The sequence below is a fragment of the Mchenga conophoros genome, linkage group LG18 (genome assembly GCF_057382185.1).
Source record: "Mchenga conophoros isolate Kocher_MC1m ecotype Shallow Benthic linkage group LG18, M_conophoros_male_GT1.1, whole genome shotgun sequence".
NCBI classification, from domain to species: Eukaryota; Metazoa; Chordata; class Actinopteri; order Cichliformes; family Cichlidae; genus Mchenga; species Mchenga conophoros.
The window spans coordinates 18,632,129-18,655,832 of NC_140543.1; the positions used below are offsets into that span (position 1 = coordinate 18,632,129).

At 40.3% G+C, this 23,704-nt stretch overlaps 1 protein-coding gene across 1 annotated transcript in view; it reads left to right on the plus strand.

Moving 5' to 3' along the window:
• cdh2 (cadherin 2, type 1, N-cadherin (neuronal)) overlaps positions 1-16,660 on the plus strand; it is a 60,683-nt gene extending 44,023 nt beyond the window's left edge. Inside the window, exons 6-16 of the mRNA XM_085253304.1 lie at positions 653-797; positions 1,062-1,234; positions 2,238-2,375; positions 2,859-3,044; positions 3,781-4,034; positions 4,730-4,872; positions 5,819-6,052; positions 6,868-7,101; positions 7,336-7,475; positions 12,345-12,509; positions 15,076-16,660. Coding sequence (XP_085109430.1) covers positions 653-797; positions 1,062-1,234; positions 2,238-2,375; positions 2,859-3,044; positions 3,781-4,034; positions 4,730-4,872; positions 5,819-6,052; positions 6,868-7,101; positions 7,336-7,475; positions 12,345-12,509; positions 15,076-15,282 — 2,019 coding nt within the window. The 3' untranslated portion in view covers positions 15,283-16,660. The remainder of the gene's footprint in view (positions 1-652; positions 798-1,061; positions 1,235-2,237; positions 2,376-2,858; positions 3,045-3,780; positions 4,035-4,729; positions 4,873-5,818; positions 6,053-6,867; positions 7,102-7,335; positions 7,476-12,344; positions 12,510-15,075) is intronic.
• Positions 16,661-23,704: the final 7,044 nt, after the last annotated feature.

Genomic DNA, 23,704 nt, shown 5'->3' on the forward strand with positions numbered 1-23,704 from the left:
TAGATAAGGCTTATAGTTATGCCTGGATCAGGTGACCCCGAATCCTCCCTTAGTTATACTGTAACAGGGCCTGGTCTTTTGCAGATGGCTCTCTGATCCTGCTTCCTGGAAAAGAGAGTTTTTCCTTCCCACTGTTGCCAAGTGTTTGTTCATAGGAGGTTATTTTAAGGTTGTCTCTGTATTATTGTTGGGTCTTTACCTTAAAAGATAAAGCACTTTGAGGCACATGATGTTTGTTTTGGACCTATATAAATACATTTGAATTAGCAAACCTCTGAAGCCTTCACAGAACAGCTGTATTTATAATGAAGTTAAAGTACACATAGGTGGACTATCCAAGTAAAGGAGGCTGAAAACAAATGCACGCCACACTTTATGTGGCTATCACATATAATCTCTGTTAAAATATGTTGTTGTAACGTGGCAAAACGTGGAAAAGTACTCCAAATACTTTTTCAAGGCACTGTATATGAGCAGTAACCCGCACACAAGTTGGTATAAGACTAATTCTTGTAATGGCTTTAACACAAAGTTTGATAGGTGAGACTGAGTAAGTGCTTTGTGGTTTAAGCCCATATGTTGTTTATGTGTATGAGAACATCCTTTACTTGAACAGTGCTTATAGTACAGATGTGTTTGTATTTTCCTCCAGCTAAGAGCTCATGCAGTAGACCTGAATGGAAACCAAGTTGAAAACCCTATTGATATTGTGATCAATGTGATCGACATGAATGACAACAGACCCGAGTTCACCCATCAGATCTGGAATGGCACCGTTCCAGAGGGTTCCAAGCCAGGTAATAAAGTGTATTCTCTACCACTGTGTTTGCAGATTAAAGAGTATTGATGGCATTTCTGGGGTGGCCACTGTGTTATCACTTTGTCTAGCGATCAGCTGTATTATAAGAAAACAAAAGCATTAAGGATGTATTACAGCAGAGCTATAATTCAGGTTGTGTTCAGCGTAGCGGCATTCGCTGAACTTCTAATGTATTTTGATTGCCAATTAGAGCGGTGACGTGAAAATATCGACACCCTGTCTCGTTCTTTCTATCCCTTAGGATCATTTGTTATGACAGTGACGGCTGTTGACAAAGATGACCCCAAAACAGCCAATGGGATGCTACGTTACAAGATCTTGTCTCAGAATCCCGAGAGTCCAACCTCCAATATGTTCACCATCAACAACAAAACCGGAGGCATCATTACAGTAGCAGCAGGCCTGGACAGAGAGGTATTTGACACTTTTCTTTCCTTGGTACTTGTTTAATCTGCTCAAATACTGTTACTACCTTACTCTGACTGTAAAAATTGTGTTTAAGAAGGTTGATTTAATAGGCATACTGCACCTGCATTTAAGTGACACCTTCATTAGCAAGGCCATCCGTTATATTCCATGTTCTTCATCTTCTTACTCTGGAGATATATCAGTGCATTTGAGGTTTATGTTTCGATTCCTTTTTAAAGGAATGCCAAAGCTGCTTAAACATATATCAAGGCTGTCTGAGAGCTAACAAGCCAACGGGAATATTTCTTATTTAGAATTAAAAGAGAAGTAGAACTGGACTTTCTTCATTTTCACCTTCTCTGTGTTTTTCTTTTCTTTGTTTTTTTCTTCTGTCTTTTTTCTAGCCTACGAGCTGTACTTTCATCTTATTTTTCCATCTCTGGAATTGCAGGGATCTATCTCATAATAAATAAAGTAATATATACAGCTAGTTGCCAGTTGGTTCAATTCTAGTGAGGGCAATCTGGCTGAGGTGGCTGCTCAATCACTTCCGCCCTGGGGGCCACCATTTTATGTCCGCCAGTTGCCACCATGAAAGTAATTTGGCCGACTCTCATTACCTAGCAACTGGTCCATCACCTGAGTGGTTTTTAATGTGAAAGGAGTCATTTGTTAGCTTCATGATACTGTCCAGAGCAGAGATGTACTTTTCGCACGCGCACACAGAGACACACAAACAAATTCAGAGTACCTCACAGGAAATAAACCAGATTAATATAAAAAACCCACCATCAGTCACGATAATTATGAAGCTAGCCTGTTCAGTTTGGTTTCACTTTATTTGGACACATTAATACTGATTTACATTGTGCTGCCTTCTTAATAGGGAGCCTCAATCAATTCAATAGTCTTAAGAATGGATCCTGTTTTTATGAAGCTTCAAATAGAGATTTTTTGATGATGCCATTGGGAGTGATGCTAATTCAGCCTCTTTTTCCTTTCCCTTTAGAAAGTGCCACAGTACACACTGATAATCCAGGCCAGTGACATGGAGGGCAATCCCATGTATGGCCTCTCTAACACGGCCACGGCTGTCATCAGAGTCACTGACATTAACGACAACCCGCCAGAGTTTACTGCTGAGACGGTAAGAAACAAGCTCATATCGGAGATGTCAGCACAGCAATCTTAGCGTAAAAGAGGCACCACAAGGACTCCTGTTTCACCCCAATGTAGATATATGCACTCAGCTATCGGTTCTGCTCACTTACCTAGTTCTGCTTGCCCTGCATTTCTGAAGCCATACACAGATATACAAGTTACCAGCCATGCGTAAAGTGTTATATCCCCCTCCAAATGTTGACACATGCAAGTACAGGGGATGCCTGCCCGAGTGAAAGAGGCACTTGCTGTGCCTGCGAATCACTGAAATTTGTAATGCTACTGTTGTGCTATCGGGGGAGCACGGGGAATGAGATGACCATGACGACATGATAAGTTACCTTAGATATCTATTTACCCAAGATCGGTCCTGCTGTGCCGTGTGAGACAAGGCTCAGTGTATTTTTCGCTGCCACAGCAGTATCACTAACAGCTCGCTGCTCTCTGTGTTCATGGTTTATTCATGCAGTTTTTCGGCGAGGTGCCTGAAAACCGCGTGAATGTCATTGTGGCTAACCTGACAGTGACTGACAAGGACCAGCCCAACACGCCGGCCTGGAATGCTGTCTACAAAATCACCGGGGGCGACCCCACCGGCAGGTTCTCCGTGCCCACTGATCCAACCACTAATGAGGGCTTGGTAACAGTCGTCAAGGTAAAGCCTCCTATTGAAAAAGCTCTTCAAACAGCCTGTAATCCCATGGAAACGCATAGTATATGTATGCATATATGTTTGCAATGATACATGACATGTGGTCTGGCATGAAAAACATGGGTCATGTTTATTTGATTAGGAGATGCATGGATTTAATAGAAGGAAAGTTGCCTCATATGTCATCTCACCTCTTGTCTGTAAAAACCCATTAGCAATCCGCCCTGATTAATTATCTGAAAGTAGAAAAATAATTTTGTGTAAAGCATCTGTAGACGAGTACTGATAAATTGCAGCACCTCTCGGATTTTGTCTTTTTTTTTTTTTTTTTTTTTTTTTTACAAAGGTTAATTTAGTGACAGCAATTCATATTTTGTAAAAGCTTTGTTCCTAACAAATATTGTGCAAAATCAAAATGTTAAAATATAATGAAATATTTAAATCCTTTTTTTTTGTTAATTCCGACCACATTTCAAATGGAAAAGATTGGTTGCGCATCTCTTACACCAGCTCTCCTGCTGTTTTGTATCCTTGAGCTGACCATAAAAGGATTTAGTCTCTTTATCTCGTCCCACTGTCCAATGCAAGTGTTCACGATAGCATTTTTCAGGCAAAGACGAAGAAAATGATTTAGTTATTGCTTTCAGATCAGTGACACATAACCACAATTTTCATGTGATTTAGTTTACCCTATATGTTTAAGGTGTGATTCACTCCAATCTCCTTTACTGTTTTTCAGCCTATTGATTATGAAACCAGCAGGACGTATGTGCTGACAGTGGAAGCGAGGAATGAAGTTTCCCTGGCCAAAGGCATCCACACTCCCCGACAGTCCACTGCCACCGTCTCCATCAGAGTGATAGATGTCAATGAGAGTCCTTACTTTGAGCCCAACCCCAAATTCGTTAGGCTTGAAGAGGGAATGATGCCACAGTCAACACTGACCACTTTCAGTGCACAGGATCCTGATCGCTTCATGCAGCAAACCATCAGGTACATTTTACAGTAAAAAGTAAAAAGGAGAGTCTGATTGAAACTTTACACCTCTTCAAAAGATTCGAGTCCACCTTTCAGATGTGGAAATTTGGAAGAATTCCTCTAATCTTTAAAGTTAGCCCAATTTCCTCGAATGTGTTCTCCCCCTTTTCAAGTACATCACATCCAGCTTCTAATATGAATAATGCTATTGAGCATGTGAAAAATATGGAGTAATATGGTAGGTTAAGGTGACAGCTATTCTCTCCATTAGGCCTGTTAAGATAACACTTAGCAGCCAGCAGCAGTCTCCATCTCATTCTTCAGCCTTATTTTTTTTCCTTTTCATCACAGCTATTTGGCAGTGGAAGTATTTATCTGCTTGAAAACAGTCCATGAGAAATGAGCTAGCTTTGTAATTCCACGGCTTGTCCTACAAATTAGTTTGAGCTACTGAGTTTGGTTTCCCCCGTGAGGCTGCTCTCCAAAGTTAGAATAATTATGTAAAAATTCATGGTCTAAAATATTTATTCCGTGTAAACTAATAAAGACAAAAAGAATAAAATGCCAAGCTGGAAACAGACTTTTTTTTCCAGCAGAATACAAAATTAAACCTTTGAGACATTCTCGATGCTTTTATCAGAGAACTCGGTAAATAACGCCTGGCTTGAAATAACGAGTCACTGTGTGAATCTCTTTGTATTTCTCTTCAGGTACTCCAAACTCTCAGATCCAGCCAACTGGTTAAGGATCGACACAAACACCGGCCGGATCACAACGATTGCCATTTTGGACCGAGAATCACCTTACGTGAAGAACAATCTGTACAATGCAACATTCCTGGCTACTGACAATGGTACGTATCTATCTAGATGGATGCAGTAAGAGCTAATACTCACTTCTCTAAAGGAAGCCTAGCTGTCTAGTGTAGCCTACCTCTCAAAGGTCTATCTTCCACCTTGCATCACTTTGACTACCTCTGTGATGTGTTTCACCTGAAGCCAGTGCACAAGTGCAACGCATCTGCTGAAAAAAAAAATCTATCTTGGTTAAAGCCACAAAGACATTCTCAATTCTCGAAGGTCAACCTTAAACCAGGCACTTGGCACATCTGAAACGCCGAGCACCTTATTGGGGGGTTAATGTGCTAGCAATCCCAGAGCATGTGGATGTATTCACCTCGTCTCTGAACTGGCGGGATTTACCTCTGTTCAGGTTTACCCTGTTCTACGGAGCATAGCTTAGGCCAATAGGCTTAAAAACTCCACCAATAAAGAGGTTTCTCAGCATTAATGGGTCAGGATTGGATGACTAGCTCCTTTGAGCGTGGCCTGAATGGTAAAAAAGCCTCTTAGCTGAGTGAATACATAGAGGAGCCTGAGAGGAGCGACAGTGGGCTCTGTTTGTCTGCTTTAGTATTCCCGACCCGTGCCCTTCGTCAGGAAGACGTTCTTCAGACACACATACAAACATACACACTCAGAGACACACACACACACACACACACACACACTAAATGTTCTGATATCCAAGTGTTTCGGCCCATCTCCCCACATAAGATTAAATTCTCAGATCAGTATTCATTTTGTGCGGATCTTCCTCCACTAGAGCAAAAAGCTTTTTAGAGTGAAACCCAAAGTTTAAACTTCATGCTTTACTTTTCTATGTCCACTGTATAATAACTGCGAAATGAGAGATGGCATTTCAATAGCAAGTATTGCTTTCCATATGTGAATTTTGGGAAATCTTGCGTCTCGTAAAAAGTTGATGTTAACTATATGTGTGTTTTTTATTTTACACAGGTATACCGCCAGCAAGTGGCACAGGAACTCTCCAAATCTTCCTACTGGATATCAATGACAATGCGCCCCGGGTGTCCCCTCAGGAGGTGGAAATATGTGAAAAGCCAGACCCGAATGCCATCAACATCACTGCATTTGATGGAGACCTGAGCCCAAATGCTGGGCCATTCGCCTTTGAGTTAGCCAACAGGCCCGTTGATGTTCGGAGAAACTGGACCATAACAAGAATCAGCGGTAAGATGCAGACTATGATTTCACCGTGCTGCTCAGGCGCTCGAGCCCTGGGCTAATTTAGTAAAACTAACCTTCGTTTTGCTGTTCCCCTGATAGCGTGTGACAGAAGGCAATTCGGCTGTTTTGCGCTTGCGTGCCCACGTTTGTGTTTGTTGATGTAAAAGAAAAGTAAAAAGTGGCATTTGATGATTAATTAGAAAACTCCAAAGTCTCAAATCATACAGTATTTATAGCATTCACATCTGTTATCCTCCAAAGCACATGTGAAATTTGTGTATTAGTTACACGCTGTAGAAATCACACAGCCAGATCTGACAATGAAACAATATATTAACCTTACTCAGCAGTCACTAATTGTTTATGCTAATTTACAACAAAACACGAGTGTAGGAACTCATCTGTTGTTTGTTAGCTACTAGATGGTGCGAGTTGAAACGCAGTGAATATATCTTAATAGGATAATGGCATTTGGATTATCGCAGCTGGGAATTTAGCCTAAGCAGCATTATCAAAACGCATTCAGTAGATTTATAAGCTCCAAATCCAAATCAGGACCATGTTTTGGATTAGATATGCTGATGCAACTTCCAGGTAGGAATTTATGTTGCATATTTGTGGTAATAGGAGTGTAATCACGCTGCGAACATAGTCTACACAAACAAGCATTCAGAGTTTAGACTTAATCCCCTATGAAAGGCTTCCTGTCTCTTTTATATTTAAACAGCCTGAGTTATTTAATCTTTAGACTCACCACTCGAAATGTGTTTCCTCTAACAAGGTGCTAAGACAGCTCTTTTCTCCTGTCCGTCTCTCAGGTGACTATGCTCAGGTGAGCCTGAAGATTGGCTTCCTTGAAAGTGGTATCTATGAGATCCCCATCATAATCACGGACTCAGGCAACCTGCCCATGTCTAACACCTCCTACCTGCGGATTAAAGTGTGCCAGTGCGACATGAACGGAGACTGCACTGACCAGCAGCACATCATGGCTGCCGGCCTAGGCACAGGCGCCATCATCTCCATTCTGCTCTGCATCATCATCCTCCTCAGTGAGTGTCTCAGTGGCTCTCTCAAACAGCACACCACGGGAACGCACACGGGGATTATAAAGACAGCTAAACATTATCCGAGATATCACTAGATTACCGCAGGATTAACAAAAAGATAGCCTTGATCAGGCCCACGTCCAAGCTCTAAAACACTGGATCCGATTACATTTGAATGAAAATATGCAGGTTATTATTTTTCATTGTATGAGAGCTGCTTTTCTTTCTGCCTATTAGTTCTCGTGCTGATGTTTGTGGTGTGGATGAAGCGTCGTGATAAAGAACGTCAGGCTAAGCAGCTCCTTATCGATCCTGAGGATGACGTGAGAGACAACATCCTGAAGTATGATGAAGAAGGTGGAGGAGAAGAGGATCAGGTAAGAATCATAACAGTTTGGGTGCACCTCTAAAGAATCAGAAAATCTGCTGTTCTCAATAGAATAGGTAACAACAGATGTTAATTACTGATTGTGAATTGTACCAGGATTTAAATGATTTTAAGAGAATCTGATGACATTTGTGGCAGTGTCTGCTTTTTTATTCAGCCCCAAACAAACGATATAAAACCCAAACTGTGCTGAATTGAAAAGTTAAATTAATAATAAATAATAAATGAATCATAGAGTACTGTGCGCAAGCCTTGAGCTACCCCACAATTCTTTATATTTTGTTTACAAGGAGCCAGACGTTCTTGTTTTTAAAATGGTCCTGAGCAATAGTTTCCCTGGGTTTCTAAAGGATCTTTCAAAGCAGCAAATGTTTTTATGGATAATTGCTGCTTTTTTCACTCATTTTCAGTCCAGTCCTTGTACCTGATTATTTTCAGAGATTTTTTTGTTTAACTTAATTGATAATTGATGAATTTTCTTTTTATGCCTTGTATTAGTTACTAGCAAACACCCTCACCCCAATTTAGTTGAATCTACTGAAAATACCACAGACAACACAGGTATTTAACAAAGTATTTTTTGCACCAAGAAAGTCATTCCCAAAGAGCTAGTGTCCAAAAACTTGGCATATTTCGCCACGATGTGCACTGTGCCCTAAAAAGAACTGAGGAAACTGAAGTAGTTCGCCTAAAAAACAATCTGTATCCATCAGGCAAACAAAGGCTGAGTGATGCAAACTTACACAAGTACTATAATCAAAATTAACAGAAAGTCTTATGGTGTGAAATCTTTAGTTCAAATTGTTGTCAGTATGTTCAGAGAAGATCAGGACAGAAGTACGGCACGAGAGTCTACAGCCAACTGTAAAACACGGTGGAGGCTCTGTCATGGTTTGGGTCTGCTCTCACTGTCAAACTTCATGGAATTATGAACGCAGCAAAGTACAATCAGATTTTATCTACCATGCAGTATCATCTGCAAAGCATTTAATTGCAACATGGAAATGTTTCAGCATGACAAAGACCCCAAATAAAAGTATACCTGAATAGAAAAACACATGATAGACCACCGTCAATCAGCTTTCAGTGTCCTTCAAGAAGCCTGGAGAACTATTCCTGAAGACTGCTTAGGAAAGCTTGCCAGGGAGAGTTCAGGTGTGTCAAAGAGTAAAGGTGATTGTACCATATATCGACTATCTAGTTGGTTATAATTATAGAGACTCTGTTTTTGATTTTTGCACATTACTGTATGTCTTGATGTCTATATCAATTAGGCATTAATAAAGAAAGTAACAGAGAAATACTTTACAAATTCAAAGTTTCTGGTTTTTTTGGGGTTTTTTTTTTATTTGGACTGTGTCAGCATAGTTTAGTATAGGGAGATATGAAACAAGAAAACATCTCAGGGGCAGTTAATAAACCAGATTTTAATGGTCCTAAATAACTGTAATTCTTTGATGTATCCAAAAAGTATCAAAATTCCACAACAGCACAATTTTAAGTTAATAATAATGACAATAATGCTCAGATTTCTAAAATTCTTTTTGCATTGTAACATGTTTATATGTTTATCCAAACAACTTTTTGTTCTTTTTCTTTCTTTTCTTGTTTTGTGGAGAACCTTTGTGTTATTGCAGCTTAGGAGTCTATTCACACTGCAGAGAAATGCCATGCTATACACATCATCTAGCTGTACAGTGTGTGGTCTTTGTTGGTGTGGAATATTCAGGTCATATTTATGCAGCACGGAAGCAATTTCTGCATAGCTGAAGCTACAGAGGACATAGAGGACCACCTAGATTCTTTTGCAAGCATGCATAGACTTACAATGCTTCATTCTAGCATGAGGTCTGCTCATTGTGCCGCTTTAGGATACACTTCAGCAATTCACAATGAATTGTAAGACGTAAATTGGACGTTTTTTTTTTCTAGGAGGGAGCTGGAAATCGAAAGCTCGAATCAATAAGGCAAACACATTTTGATCCAATTGGTTCCAGAAATATTGGGAATGTCTCTCAACTGGAACTGCTCTCCGCTTCGCAACACCAACACAACAGACATGCATTGCCACAGGCATCGGGAGAGTCACATCTCTGTATCATCCCGCACTGATCAGGCTCACACACAGGCACAAATTCAATTGTCCTAATAACCCCTTGTTAGCAAAATGGAATCATTTCATAAAAAAAAGGCAGTAATATACCAAATGGGCTATTTTCTTGCTGCTTGCTGAAGTGCTTTGGTGGCTTAGATATAGCAGAAATGTGCGGGAGACCCCAGCCTGACCCAGAGCAGGAGCAAATTAGCCTGGGAGACTTGTAATTGGTAAGCTGATGTCATTTAGAGACAGACATCTGCTGTGGCACAATAATGAAGCCCTGTCTAAGGTAACAATACGACTGGAAAGCCATTACACATCTGCCAGTGATTAGACAGGAGGGACTGAACCACTTGTGTATTCGCGTCCTCACTTTCCAGCACAAAATGCACAAACTTGCGGCCCAAAACATGTTGAAAAGGAAACAGCCACATGATATAACACCCTTCAAAGGCAAACGAGCGGGTGCAGCAATTTATTGAGGGAAAACAAGCTTCCATTTTGAGTGGTGCTGAGAAGGGCAGGGAGCCAGGAGAAAATGGTCTTGTCTGTGGAATCGGCGAAGTCAGTGTTGGGTAAAAAATAGACCTGACTTTCCCAGCAACATGGACTTTATAATGCCCACCTCTGTTCTCCCTATCTCCCGCTGGGGAGGAAATTGAAGTGTCAGACCATTGGGTGCGCTCAGAGTATATGATTTTAGTTGTTGCTGCCATTGCCCTGGTTTTGTATTGCTCTGTGAAGTACGCATTTCATCAAAGGCAGACAGCTGATCAGGCACCCACTCAGCACACATTGAAAAAAGTAATAATAAGGAAATAATGACAGATGGACAGGCAGTTGCGGACAGGTTTGCAAGTTAAAAAAAATGGGAGAGAAAGAGCCATCTGCTTCCATAAGTGACCTCAGGAAAATTTCCTTCACCTTAACCTAACCCAGTGTGGCTTTGAAGGCATGCTTTGGAAAAACCCGAAAGGTTTTGATTTATTTTTCAATAAATGAAACAAATTAACCACCTGTTACACAGATAAGAAGACATTCTGCACATCAGAGGAACTATGACTTAACTTCAAGGAGAACTCCAAATTTATTAGAAAATAGCGCTTGCTTTTTTGCACCTTTGGTCATTATTTAAATTTTTCATAACCCTGAGCAAAAGGAAATAATTACTGAACTACATCTACAGCTTTCAAATAGTTTAAAATTTTTGGATTTCTTTTTTTTTTTTTTTTACTCTTGTTTTATTAATATTGCTGTATATAAGAAAAGGAAAACTATGCTCAGATCTGCACAGTAAAAAGTAACCTCAGCGAAGATGGGGAACTGCTAACAAGCAGACCTATTTCTAGTCTTTATGCTGAGCTAATGATAAGCTTATAATTGCAAGGACATGAGAATGGTAGTAATCTGTCGACCAAATGTATCACAGTAAAACAGAACGACAACATAATCCTCTAACAGGCACCTTGCATTTGAAAGCATGTTCTTATATATATATATATATATATATATATATATATATATATATATATATATATATATATATATATATGGGGTGTATGATGCTTAACAATGTTTAGTCTTCTTTGAATGTGGGTCATGAACGCCGGTGGCAAATATTTCATCAGGCCAGCGTATGTGTGAAAAGTCTGATCCCTGAAGGGGGCTGGTGTATCATTAGACCTTCCTGCATAGTTAAGCCATTATATGGCTCCATTGCAATTCCTGTCACTTGTTCCTGACCCTTCTGGAGCACGACCTTAGACAAGGTGAAATGGGAGTTGGACTGAAATGAGCCAAAGATGATGGATACCTTTTTCGTGTGGCATGTGACTGTTATTATACCCCATTCACCAACAGAGCTTTTGTTATTGGGTATTAAATCAAATAGCAAAAAAATGTCTGGAGTAAAGTACTTGTAAACTGACTTCTTGCTTGGTTGTGTTTTTTCTATTCAGGATGTTGGTGCTTCATTTGAGGATTTGTTGTAAAATTGTTTCAAGAATATCTGCACGTTTTTTCCACTCTTTCGAGTGTCTGTGTGTAGGTACGTGTGCAACTGAGCAAAGACAATTTTGAAGGGGCATATTAGAGATGGATGGATTACGAAAATCTCTTAAAGAGAGACAATCCATCATGCACGCTTATTAGGCACACACTCTGATTCTCAAATGGCATTTTCTCTATCATATCTGCTGTCACCCTGATACCATTCAGTCATTCAGCTCAGCTGGGTTGTTCTTCACCACAGCCTCTTTCTCGCTCTTAACTCTTTTTTTCTCTTCACCCTTTTTTTCCTCCTTCTTCCTTGCCCATGACTTTGCGCAAACTGCGAGCCATTCAGGTTGCCTTGGTAATGTTAATAGGATTAGAAATGGCTTATGCATATCCACCATCCCGTGTCTGGGCATTGATTAGAGCAAAACAGTCGCCTGCACATCCTTCCTGCAGCACACCGCCCAAGTACAAACACTCTGCAGCGTATGATGTGGTCCTCAGCTTGGCCCCCCCTCAGCGCTGGCGCTTTTTTATGTGTCAAATTGTCCCTGGGCTTGTACTTCACAGACAAGAAGATTAAAGTTTCCCTCGTGTTCCCTCAACTCTTCTCGCTGGATTCTAACTTTAAAATCTCCCCTCCACTGAGCTGAACTACTTCTTCCTACTTACAGCACAGGATGTGCTTACCTATTTAAATAATCATACTCAGTTTGGGGTCTTGCCACGGTGCTTAGCTAAGTCCCTTCTGTCTGTATTCCCCAGGATTATGACCTGAGTCAGCTCCAGCAGCCGGACACGATAGAGCCCGATGCCATCAAGCCGGTGGGAATCCGCCGTCTAGACGAGAGGCCCCTCCACCCTGAGCCACAGTACCCAATGAGGTCAGCAGCACCCCACCCCGGAGACATCGGAGACTTCATCAATGAGGTAAAAACATCAGCCAGTAATGTTGTTGAAATCTGACATTATTTTGCGGTGAGGTGAAAATCAAATCCAAGGATAAGAGCTGAAATAAAAGGATCAGAGGTCTTGCAAAGCTTGAATTTCATTTCCAAGCTGACTGGTTTTCTTATAATAAACTTGTGTCTAAATAAACAATTTGGCTCATATGACTGAGCATCAAGGAGTTGCTCGCTCCCTTGTAGTTGACAGAGAAGTACTTTAAATTGAATCAGTCGTTATGAGAATTGTTTTCATCTTTTCCCAGCAGAAAGTTGAAACTTTTTTCATTTCAGAAATATCCACTCAAACATGTATAAAGCCCAAAAAGTACATGATGCTAACTCACTTGGATATAATTGTTTTTCTCCTCATTTTCTGCCAAAGTAGAGTTATAGATGTGTCAGGATATAGAAATAGGAGATGCGAGAAGCAATACATTGGCTTTCTATCGCAGTGAACTGCTCGGCGTGCCCTCGTTTGCCTCAGGCCATCATTGACTCCAGCATGAAGGGAGAATGTAAAATGAAAAGAGCAGTCATATATTTTTCACAAGCTCCAACAGACAAGAGTTTCACAGCATTACAAATGGAGTTCTCCCCTAGTTTTTGGATGGTGCCCATGTTTTTAGATTAGAGCTAGCTCTCTCTGCTCTGCCCCCGAACATCTATCTCTCAGATCCCTTTACTCAGGCACCTCTTATTTTAATCTCACCGTGAGCCATGTTACTTGTCGTAACAGCTAATATGTGATGAAATGTAATAGTCTGTGCTGTCCCGCGAGTAACAGCCTGACAGTTTAAAACATTCTTGATCACTTATTTTTTTCTTTAGCTTTTTTTTAAACATATCATTTTATAGTGCTTGCAAGGCCTTTGAGACATTTCCGAGCACCCTGACCTGTTTTTAGTTCCAAATTTGACTGCCACTAAAGCTCAGTCATGGTAGCTTCAGCATGCACATGGAGCTGGAATCCGACCTAACTGATAGGGCTATCTGCCAGAGGAGCAGGGAGACAGCGAGGGCTGGGGAGGGGGAGTGTGTCTGATCTCCATCCTGAATGGTCTCCACATGCCCCAGGAGCTTGTGTCTCCTAATTAAATTAGATGGACAAAAAATAGGAATAGGTTTAGCAGAAGGACTTTAACTTGACAATCTGACAAACAAAGGTCTATTACTGAACTCCTGCTTTGTTCTGACAGAGGGGGAGGGGGTAGTTTAAATACAATAGCACCAACTTCAAATGACCTTTGTTGTCCACAGGTGGGACGTCTCTCCACAGAGGGACGCAAACCTTAAATGATGGCGTTCATTGTTTTACATAGAGCCTGGCGGGGTTAGGTGTGCCTAGAGATTACAGTGGATTGATTGCACATCTCTTTGTTAACCGTGGCACAAAAAAGAGACAGCGAGTTCACCATTTTACTAAGAGTGGTTATTATCTTCGGTGCGGTGTATGACTCAGTTAACAATGAAATTACAGTGAGTTCCGTGATTGACTAACCTTATGAAACTGCCAGTGGGGTTGTGGTTGTAGATGGAGGGGGCTATAACCAGCAGAGCGATTATGGTTGTAATTGTAATGAACGATCCATCTGTCATATTTCCCACAAAATTATCAGCACCACAGCCCTGAGCAAATACTTAACAAAAAGCTAACAAGTGGAAAATAATCGCTAAGTGCCCGGGCACTTTAATTCAGTACATCTTTTTATTTGAGAGCATTTCAGCACTGTAATGGCAGTGCGGAGGAAACTATAAATCTTCGACAAGTTCCCAGCGAGCTGAGGTCTCATTTCTCTGCGTTATGTTGCACCACTTTATTTTTAATTCATTTATTATTTGTTGGGTGTCCTCAGTTCCAGGGGGTAAAAGGGAGAAACAAAGCCTGGATCCACATGGTTCATGGCCAAAGCGCATCTCAACTCCTAGATTGGCAATCCATCAACTCTCCCAAGTCCCGTTAAGGAAGGAGGCTGGAAATCAATAACAATCCATGAGGACTTTTCACACCGGTGTGAGGATTTCTTGGAATGTCAAACATGATCTTGAAAGTAGAACCGCTCCCACCAGCACTGCGGGCTTCACGATAACACACAGAGACACGTTCTCGCTGGTTTCCACAGTTAGGCGTAGTGTTTAGGCCACATTCAGATATAAAATGTTACAAATATTTTGATCTGATGATAGACGACCATGTGTCGGTGCCAGAGTCGTGCTCCCTGTACAAAGCCAGAGGAGTGTTAGTTGGGGTAAGGGGAGATGGAACTGTCATCTGAGGCTACTGGTCATGCTCAATCTTGGCTTTCGATCAAGCCAGCAGCCTAGAAACATCAGGAGAATCCCAATGAAACAACACAGAGGAAACACACAGGAACAGTAGAGCCTGATTAATCCTTATTTCCTGAGCAAGTGCGGAGGGAGCGACCGACTGTTTTTAGTACAGCCATTTGTGTGCGGTAGTGGGTGGGAGAGTTATTTTTACGTGACTCACTCCTCGTTGGAGACGGTGTTTAATCTTCTCATCTAACGTTTTTTTTTTTTTTTTTGTACAGGGACTCAAGGCAGCAGACAATGACCCCACCGCTCCTCCCTACGACTCCCTGCTAGTGTTCGACTACGAGGGCAGCGGCTCCACAGCTGGCTCCCTAAGCTCCCTCAACTCCTCCAGCAGCGGGGGCGACCAGGACTACGATTACCTCAACGACTGGGGCCCTCGCTTTAGAAAACTGGCAGACATGTACGGTGGAAGTGACGACTAGGACACACAGTCACGCCCTGAAGGATATAAAGATGAGAGAGAAAAAAAATGAAGAAAAGGAAAGATTTCCTGTTGATGGACATGGACAGCTGATATTCCCTGAGAGAGAGAAAGGTAGAACCATGACAGAAAATAAACAAAAAAATAAACATTGATTCAGAATTTTTTTCAAAAAACAACCAACCTAGGCTTATTGTTGTAGTCTACGCATACATATGCTTGTTGAAAGCTTAGGCATAGACTGTGGTCCAGTTACGGAGGAAGTGGGAGGGAACACTGGTGGACTGTCACCATTCAGATTGTTGGTATTGAATGCGCTCAGTTACACTTGAATTTCACAGTACAGAAGCACTGGGATATAATGTGCCTTTTTGTACATTTTTTTGGATCTAAATGATTAGTTTTATGTTCAAGGCTTTAATGGTACTGACTTTTGGAGTGATTTCAAACAAAGTATGTTACACTCTGGTATGCTTCTACATGCTTTTTTTTTTCTCCTTTGGTTACAAAATGCTCCTGTTTGTTGAGGATTATTTAAATGAACCACAACGATGAAGAAATGAAGGATCATTTGTTAGTTTGGTTGGAAAAGAAAAACAGTTACGAGCAACACTGTACAGTATGCTAGACATCTAGACTTTCTCACTAAAAAAACACAAAAAAATTAAAAAAATTATGCAGCTGGTTGCAAATAAAGGGAGTTATGAATCATACTTTTGTAGCAGCTTTTTGTTCTCTTTTTTTTGAAGTGATGTAGTGTTTTACAAAAACAACAAAAAACTTTTTTGGTCTAATCTATGTACACTTCATTTGCCTTAGTCATCATCTGGTATTTTCAAGTTTTACTTCACTGTAAAAAGATAAGATAATGTGTACATAATGTTTTTTTTTTCTTTATCCTTTCTTTTGATGTAGTATATGAAGAAGTGCAAAAAGTTCCAAACTTGTAAATGTATAATTTGAACTACAAATTCAAGTTTTTTGCATGTTTTTATCTTTTCATGACAACAGAAAGGAAAAAAATTGTTGTTTCCCAAATTTATTTACAAAGTGGAAAGAAAAAAAAATAAAAATCTGGGTGACATTAAATGTGTAGAAGTTAAGAGAGTTTTTTGTAAGAAAAAAAACAAAAAAAAAACACACACTTAAAAAAAAAAGAAATTAAAGTAGTGATCTTGTCAGCACAACTGTTGAATTTGTACCAAAAAGGGTTGGGGGTGGGGGTGGGATGTTATGCTCGGCACTAATTACGGAATCAGCTTTAAGACTGGACAAAGGTGTTGGACTTAAGCTTTGTGGATAACCATGTGTACTGGAACACAAATTATACATCTCTGACCCCAACCTTCCAAATAAAATGCTAATTTTGGAGCTAAAAACTGCCTCTTCATTTGTTCTTACTGAAACTCAACGTTGTTGCAGAGGCTTAATTAGATTGCGAATTATGTAAGCTATCTCAAAGGACAATAGTGTTAAACAAAAACAAAAATAAATAATAATTCTACAACATTCTGCCAGAAGCAAGAATTAAATCATTTAAATCCTTATTTATTTGTTTCTCGCATATACATATAAAATCAAATCGCTTAAGGCCAATATTAGGCTATAGATGATAAGTTGTGTGGCTGGAAGGGTACACGCTAAACAATAAGCTCATTCTGGAACACTGTGTGTGTCCCTAAAGCAAGTCAAGGTCAAAGGCTCATGGCAAACTCAAATCCATCCAGCACCTCTCTGCCATCAGGGATTTGTACTGTTGAGTACTGTAGGTCAGATTGGACTTGACCTCAAAATGAAGAACGCCTCCAAAAACTGCCTCTAGGGACTCTGCGTGTATCTTGACTCCGGGGACATTTGGGAGGATGAACAAGAACAGCTGTGCGTGTGTGTGTGTGTGTGCTCTACGTGGGAGTTGCGGCAGTAACGATGTGTTCAGTTGTCACGTGCAAGTCGTTTGGCCTTCACCTGCCTTTCGTTTCCGCTCTCTCCTCTATTACATTGGGACTTGTAATTCACAGCCACCATTTGCCAAGTTGAATAGATGTGGACATGGCTTATTAATTCAACCAAATTAGACAGGAGCGGGTTTGGTTTTGTAGTCGTCACACAAAGCACAATGAATGTCTGTTAGAGAATAACCAGTGAACCGTACCTGGCTTTTGTTTTTCAGTTGGTGTAATCAGTGTGCTGATCTGTGTTAATCAGTTCCACATCCTGTACCTCTTAGCAGTCTTTCATATATCCTGCGTGAGCCACGGCGTTATTCTTGCAGACCTCAAATGACCTTGTGCGGCGTGTATCATTTATCTTGCTGTATGCATAACCCTGCCCTCCATTTGCCAGAAGCAACATAACATTTTACAGTGCCCAGTCAGATGATATGTTTAACGATGAACTGCCTGACCTCAAAGTGTTGTTTCATCTGCGACCGAATCAAATTTGCTTTTCCAAATTACTCCCTTTAACTTTCAAGTTTTTAAGTCAGATGGCTGGTGGGGTTTTTTGTATATCCCTTTGTTTCTGCTCTCCTGATAGAAGGCTTACACCACTTAAACCTTTGGTTAACTGTTTTTCTTTACTTTGATCTTGAGCAGGGACAGATGTGGTTAGTGAATCAACGTCTTAAAAGGGTTTTCATAAAATCCCTTTGATTGCGCTGATGTGCCCAAACTGTGTATCCATAGTTTTTCAGTCCTTAAAAGAAAAAAACTCATTTGTTTCCCATAAAATAAACATAGAGTCCAAAAGTTCCGACTCATCTGCTGTTTCTATATATTCTGCTAGGAAAATAGGGAATGGGAACCGCTATTTATTGAAACGTGCAAAGACACCTGGAAAACTGCATAAAAGGTAAAAGCAAAGTTTGTACAATACCAACGAGCTTGAAAGTCAATATTTGGTATGACCACCTTTATTCTTCAACACACCGTGAACTCTCCTTGACATGTGTTCTTTATGTAAGTAGTCCTTTGGAATAGTTCTCCTGGCTTCATGAAGGACATTCAAAGTTCTTCTTTGCTGGCTGATTTTTGTTCTGTTGTCTGTCAAGATGATCCCGCACTGCTTCAATAATGTTGAGGTCCAGACTCTGAGCAGGCCAATCGATTTTATTTTGTTCTATCCTGATATGCTTTTGCTGTAGTGGCAGTGTGTGGGTTCATGCTGAAAAATGAAGCCATTGCCAATCAGATGCTTTCAAGATGGTACTGCAAGGTACATCAAAATCTGACCATCCTTGTGTGCGTTTGAAATGTAATCAATTTTGACAAGATCCCCAGCAGTGTGGGATCATCTTGAAATGCAACCCTAAACCATGACAGGACCTCTGCTAGGTTTTACAGATTGCAGTAGATACTCCCTGTTTTGCTGATCTCCTGGCCTTCCTCCATACAGACTGTCTGAATTTCGATTCATCACTCCATTAGACCTGTTGCCACTGATTTTCAGTCTAGTCTTGGGTTATTTTGCATAACTCAAAATCTGACTGCATTACTCTGCATTAATAATTTGACAAGATCCCCAACATCCCTGGCTGAAACGCAGCCCCAAACCACGACAGACCCTCCTCTGTGTTTTACAGATGACTGGAGACCTTCACTGCTATGGATCAACTAAAAGGCTAGATGTATATCTCAGGTCCTGTCTCAAGTCTTTGCTCCTCAAAGACAGGACTTTTAGATACTGTTCATCTGTTATAGACAGTTTTTTTAGGCCTGCTACTTCTTCATCAATCCTGCACTTGTCAGTTTCCTGATATTTCTAAAATATCTTAGATATACCAGATAAGTCAAGTTTTGGCTAATAGCTCTTTGGAAATCACCAACAAGCTATGCCAAAATACTATTATACGCCTGTCAAACTATGTTATCATGTTTTTGTGATAGGCTGATAGTAACACAGTGCCTGAAGACACAATTTAATATTGGTTCCTTGCTAAATTGTCTCTTATGTGTAGACACTGTGCCTTTTTTTATGGTTGAATGAATCATTGCTAAGTGTTAATTTGCTTAAAAAAAACAACATTCCTTTGGAAATGGTAAAAACTTAATTACTTACTGAATAAATGAATTAGTTGCTTTCCTTGTTATATTACTTTTATTTTACTCTGAAGAAAATTACCTAAAATTCATTGCCACATAATTATCAGTTAACGATATAAAACTTATACAGGGTACACTTATGCACACATCCATATCCTAACGAGGACACACACACAATCTTTTTTTTGGTTTATATGTATGAACATAAAGCTGGCAACACAAAGCAAAGATGAAAACCAAATAGACAAAGATCAAACGGACTTTAAAGTGATCACTACAATGATTCTACTGAAACATATACAGGTATAAATGGAGACTGCAAGCCTGACTCCTCATTACTCCCTTTGTTAAAGTTCAGGGTCTGCCTGCTAGTCTACAGTCGGCATGGGCTCAGCTTTAATACTATTCTGGGTTCCTTGCTAGCTTTGTGTTAGCATGTCTGTGCAGTTGGTTGCAAGAAGTTGAAGTTGTATTAGCAATATTATGCAGATGTTTCTATCCCAAATGCAGTTTGCATTTCATCATTATGCACTTCTTTTGTGCAATAAAAATAAAAATGGTAAATGGTAAAATAGCCTGTATTTGTATAGCACTTTACTTAGTCCCTAAGGACCCCAAAGTGCTTTGCACTACATTCAGTCATCCACCCATTCACACACACATTCACACACTGGTGATGGCAAGCTACATTGTAGCCACAGCTGCCCTGGGGCGCACTGACAGAGGCGAAAAGAAATGACTATATCACCACTTCTCAAAAGCTGTAGATCACTTCACCGTTTTCCTCCTTTAAGCACATCAACTAAAAAAAGTTGATTGTTGCACAAACGAACAGGAAAAAAAAGTGGGTTTTTCTGTCGGTGTGAAAAGCGGCAGATTATGTAACGCATAAAACAACATACTAATATTACAGTTAATTATATTGTTATATTATTACCGAGATCAGTACAGTAACGCGTCACATTATTGCATTACTGGAAAATGTAATGTGATTACAATAACACGTTAAGTTGGAATGCGTTCGATCCTAATAGAATATATTGTTTGCTTATCATGTTATGCTTACCATGCTTGTAGTTTTTATGCTAAGCTAGCTCTTGCTAATCTCTACAATGTACACTAGAAAATAAATAGCTGTTGCCTTTTTTAGCCACTTTTTTTTTTTTTTAAATTGACGCGATGCATTTTTTTTTTAACTTTACTATCTCATTTATGCCTCCTCTCCAGCAAGATCTCCTCCACAGCACCTCCCATCCTGCCATATTGCCATCTTGATACATTGCTCCAGCCGGCTCCAAGAAGTCAAATTCTGTTCCATTTTTTAAAACTCCCAGTAGGGAGGAAAAAAAGTATTGATATTCCAGCACTGCACTTCAATTTCACAACATGGATTATCCCCTAAGGTACCTGGCATAGGACATAAAGGCAGCTGCTAGACAGTGCCTTCAGTATCCTCACCCAAAACATATAGCTTTGTACCATTTATAGACATGTACTGTTAGAGACTGTGGACTAATGCAAGGAAAGTTGTTTGCTATAGTTGGAGTGCAGCAGGAGTATGTTTTAAAAGAAAGTGAAAAGGATGTTACAGTATTTGGAAGATTCTTTTCACTGACATTGAGTGATTTTCATCATTAATATGCCATATGTTCTAGCAAGGTTGAGTGAAATTAATGTTCAAAACATTATCTCATTTGCACATTTTTAGCTAGCTGACAAATGGGTGCAAACACCCATTTAAAATGGATTAATATGGATATGAATGACAGCAGTTTCTTCCGCCAGTTTATGCAAATGTCACACAAAATGTATGCTAAAAAAAACACCTCAGAAACACTAAACAATAAATAATGAATGTGCTATTAATTGCTGGCTAGCATTATGGGCTTTGCTGTCCCTCCTGGGGTGAGATTTGGCTCTCGTGTGCATGTTGCTTTCCAGTGACACCATATCTTTTCCCATTAGATTCTGCAATATGTGGCGGACACATTATTATTTTAGGTTTTATCCGAAAAATTAACTCCAAATACGAGGTGGGACTCAACTTAAACCCCCCTTGGGTACTCCCAAGATGTTGTCTTGGAAAACTGCTGCAGATTGCTGTTCTTACAAGCACCCCAGGGCCACTTTTATTGACTGTGAAACAATGCTTTTACCATCACCCCCTACACCATAGCAGATTTACAAGACAGCCATCTCAGCTCCTCGGTGTGTGTGTGTGGATGGCTGCGCAAGTGTCACAGAGCCACCCAGCCTCCATGGGGGGGACTGTCAGTAAACATGCAGAATACAGACTAGAATCCAATGCAAACCAGCTTCTAAGTTATGCTGCTCCTGACCTTTGGTGGACTTTGGGAAGATGGATGCTACCCAGGCTATCGATAGAAATTTCTGGCCTGGAGGAGAAAGAACATATTTCTTATAGTTTCCCAGCTCCTGCAAGCTACCTTGAATGAATAAGTAAGCAGGCTGGATGACAGAGAATGCACAGTGGGCCACATGAAGTCTTTAATGTATTTGTGTAGTGTCAGCGGCGTAGAATAATTTTTGCTTGTGTTGTCTCACTAGCAGAGAGTGTAAGAGAACTGCTCTGGAGTCCCAGGTTTTGGTTGTTTGTTTGTTTTTTTGCAGTTGCACCAGCCTTGATCTATACCTCCCTGTGTTCACACTGACGGCAGACAGATATCTCTCGAATGGGTTTCCCTCTGTTTCAGCAGATATTGTTCTTCCTCTGTTCGTGATACTGATTTATCGGCTCTCATTTATCAGCTTCCACCCTGCCATTATTCTCAGTCAACACAGTTGTGACACTGGTCACAGAACTGAGAGATGGAGGGACGGCTGATTACGTGATTGGGAGTGAGCTTGGTGGCGTGGACTGACATGAATATGATGAAAGCTATTTTCTTTTTCTCCATAACATGCATATCAGCTGAGCATGAGACTTTCAGGTTGTATGTGAACGTTCAATGTCACTTGTTCTTGCCTGCGAGTGCACTGAAGGCATTTCTCATCTTGCTCTGGTCTCTCTTGCATGACTGGTTGATGCGATCCACAGAGGACATGTAATCGTAAACCATGCACATGCACAGAAAGACACCCAGGCCATCACTTTGTCTTTCTCTCTCTCACACTTGCACACACAGCAGCACTAGCCATCTCACGCACAACCTGAAACTGACTAAAAGGAGCAATTACATCAAGCAACTGCAACTCACTCCAGAGAAATACGTTTGAGATTTTAATTTTCAAATGAAATAGAATATGCAAAACTTGAGCTGGAAAAAGAGAACAGCAAGCAAAAAAGGAGCGAAACAAAGAATCCCTCGAGTACTGTTAGATTTATTCATGCTTTCAAATGCTTGACATTCCATCACCCTCTTGTCATTAAAGCTTTGGGTCCCTTGGCCACATTCGCACAATAAGTGGATAATTTCTTCCAATAAGCACAAATATGTTACTGGGATCTTGGTGCTGACTACACAGGGAGTTCCATGATCACTGGCTAATAAATGTAGAGAGTCCTGAGATCAATGTTACATTATGGTCTATATGGAGGGGGGAAAGAGGCCACTGGCTAGTCAAGTCTTTCCTGTCTGCTGACTCTATTGTAGTCAGTCATTCATATAGATAGCCGAGAGCTAAAGTGACAAGCGACTCATGAACAAAGCTCCGGAGCATAGACAGTCTAAGGAGCATTGGTTTTCATTCACGCGTTGTCAAAGAATGCTGGACTTGATATGGGAGTGCAAATCAATTCAAGAATGTTTTATACACCATCTTATTTCTTTAGCATCTGTAAAATGTCAGTAATAACATGAAGAACATTACTGAATAGTAATAAAAAAGTGGTAGTCAGCTCTGACAGATGTGTCAAACAATCTACTGTGATGAGCTAAACACAGCAATTATGAAATCCCTTCACTCTTTTTTTGCTTCTTTAGATTCAATTTAAATTCTTTTAAAAAATAAATTGCTCAAACTGGCATCAGATAATAATATATAGTGTAATACAATAACACCTTAATATCAACACTTTACTCGATGATAGGTGTTGAGAGCAAACATTTCCAAAGGGGCTCTATTTAATTGAAATCAGGTTACCGTGAAGGCAATTTAAGTACAGCGAACTGGTTGTGATGTCAAGAAACCAGTTTGAACTTTGTAACTTGGTGCTTTATTCTACTGGAAGCGTCCATGATGATAAAAGAATGTGAAGTTTAAACAATGCACAATGTTCGTTGCTGACAGAATTGGCAGCCGGTGCGGTCTTCTGCTGCTGTAGTCCATCTGTTTCAAGTTTTCACATACTGTACGTTCAGAGATGCTCTTCTGTAAACCTTGGTTGTAACGTGTGTTTATTTGAGTTACTGTTGACCTCCA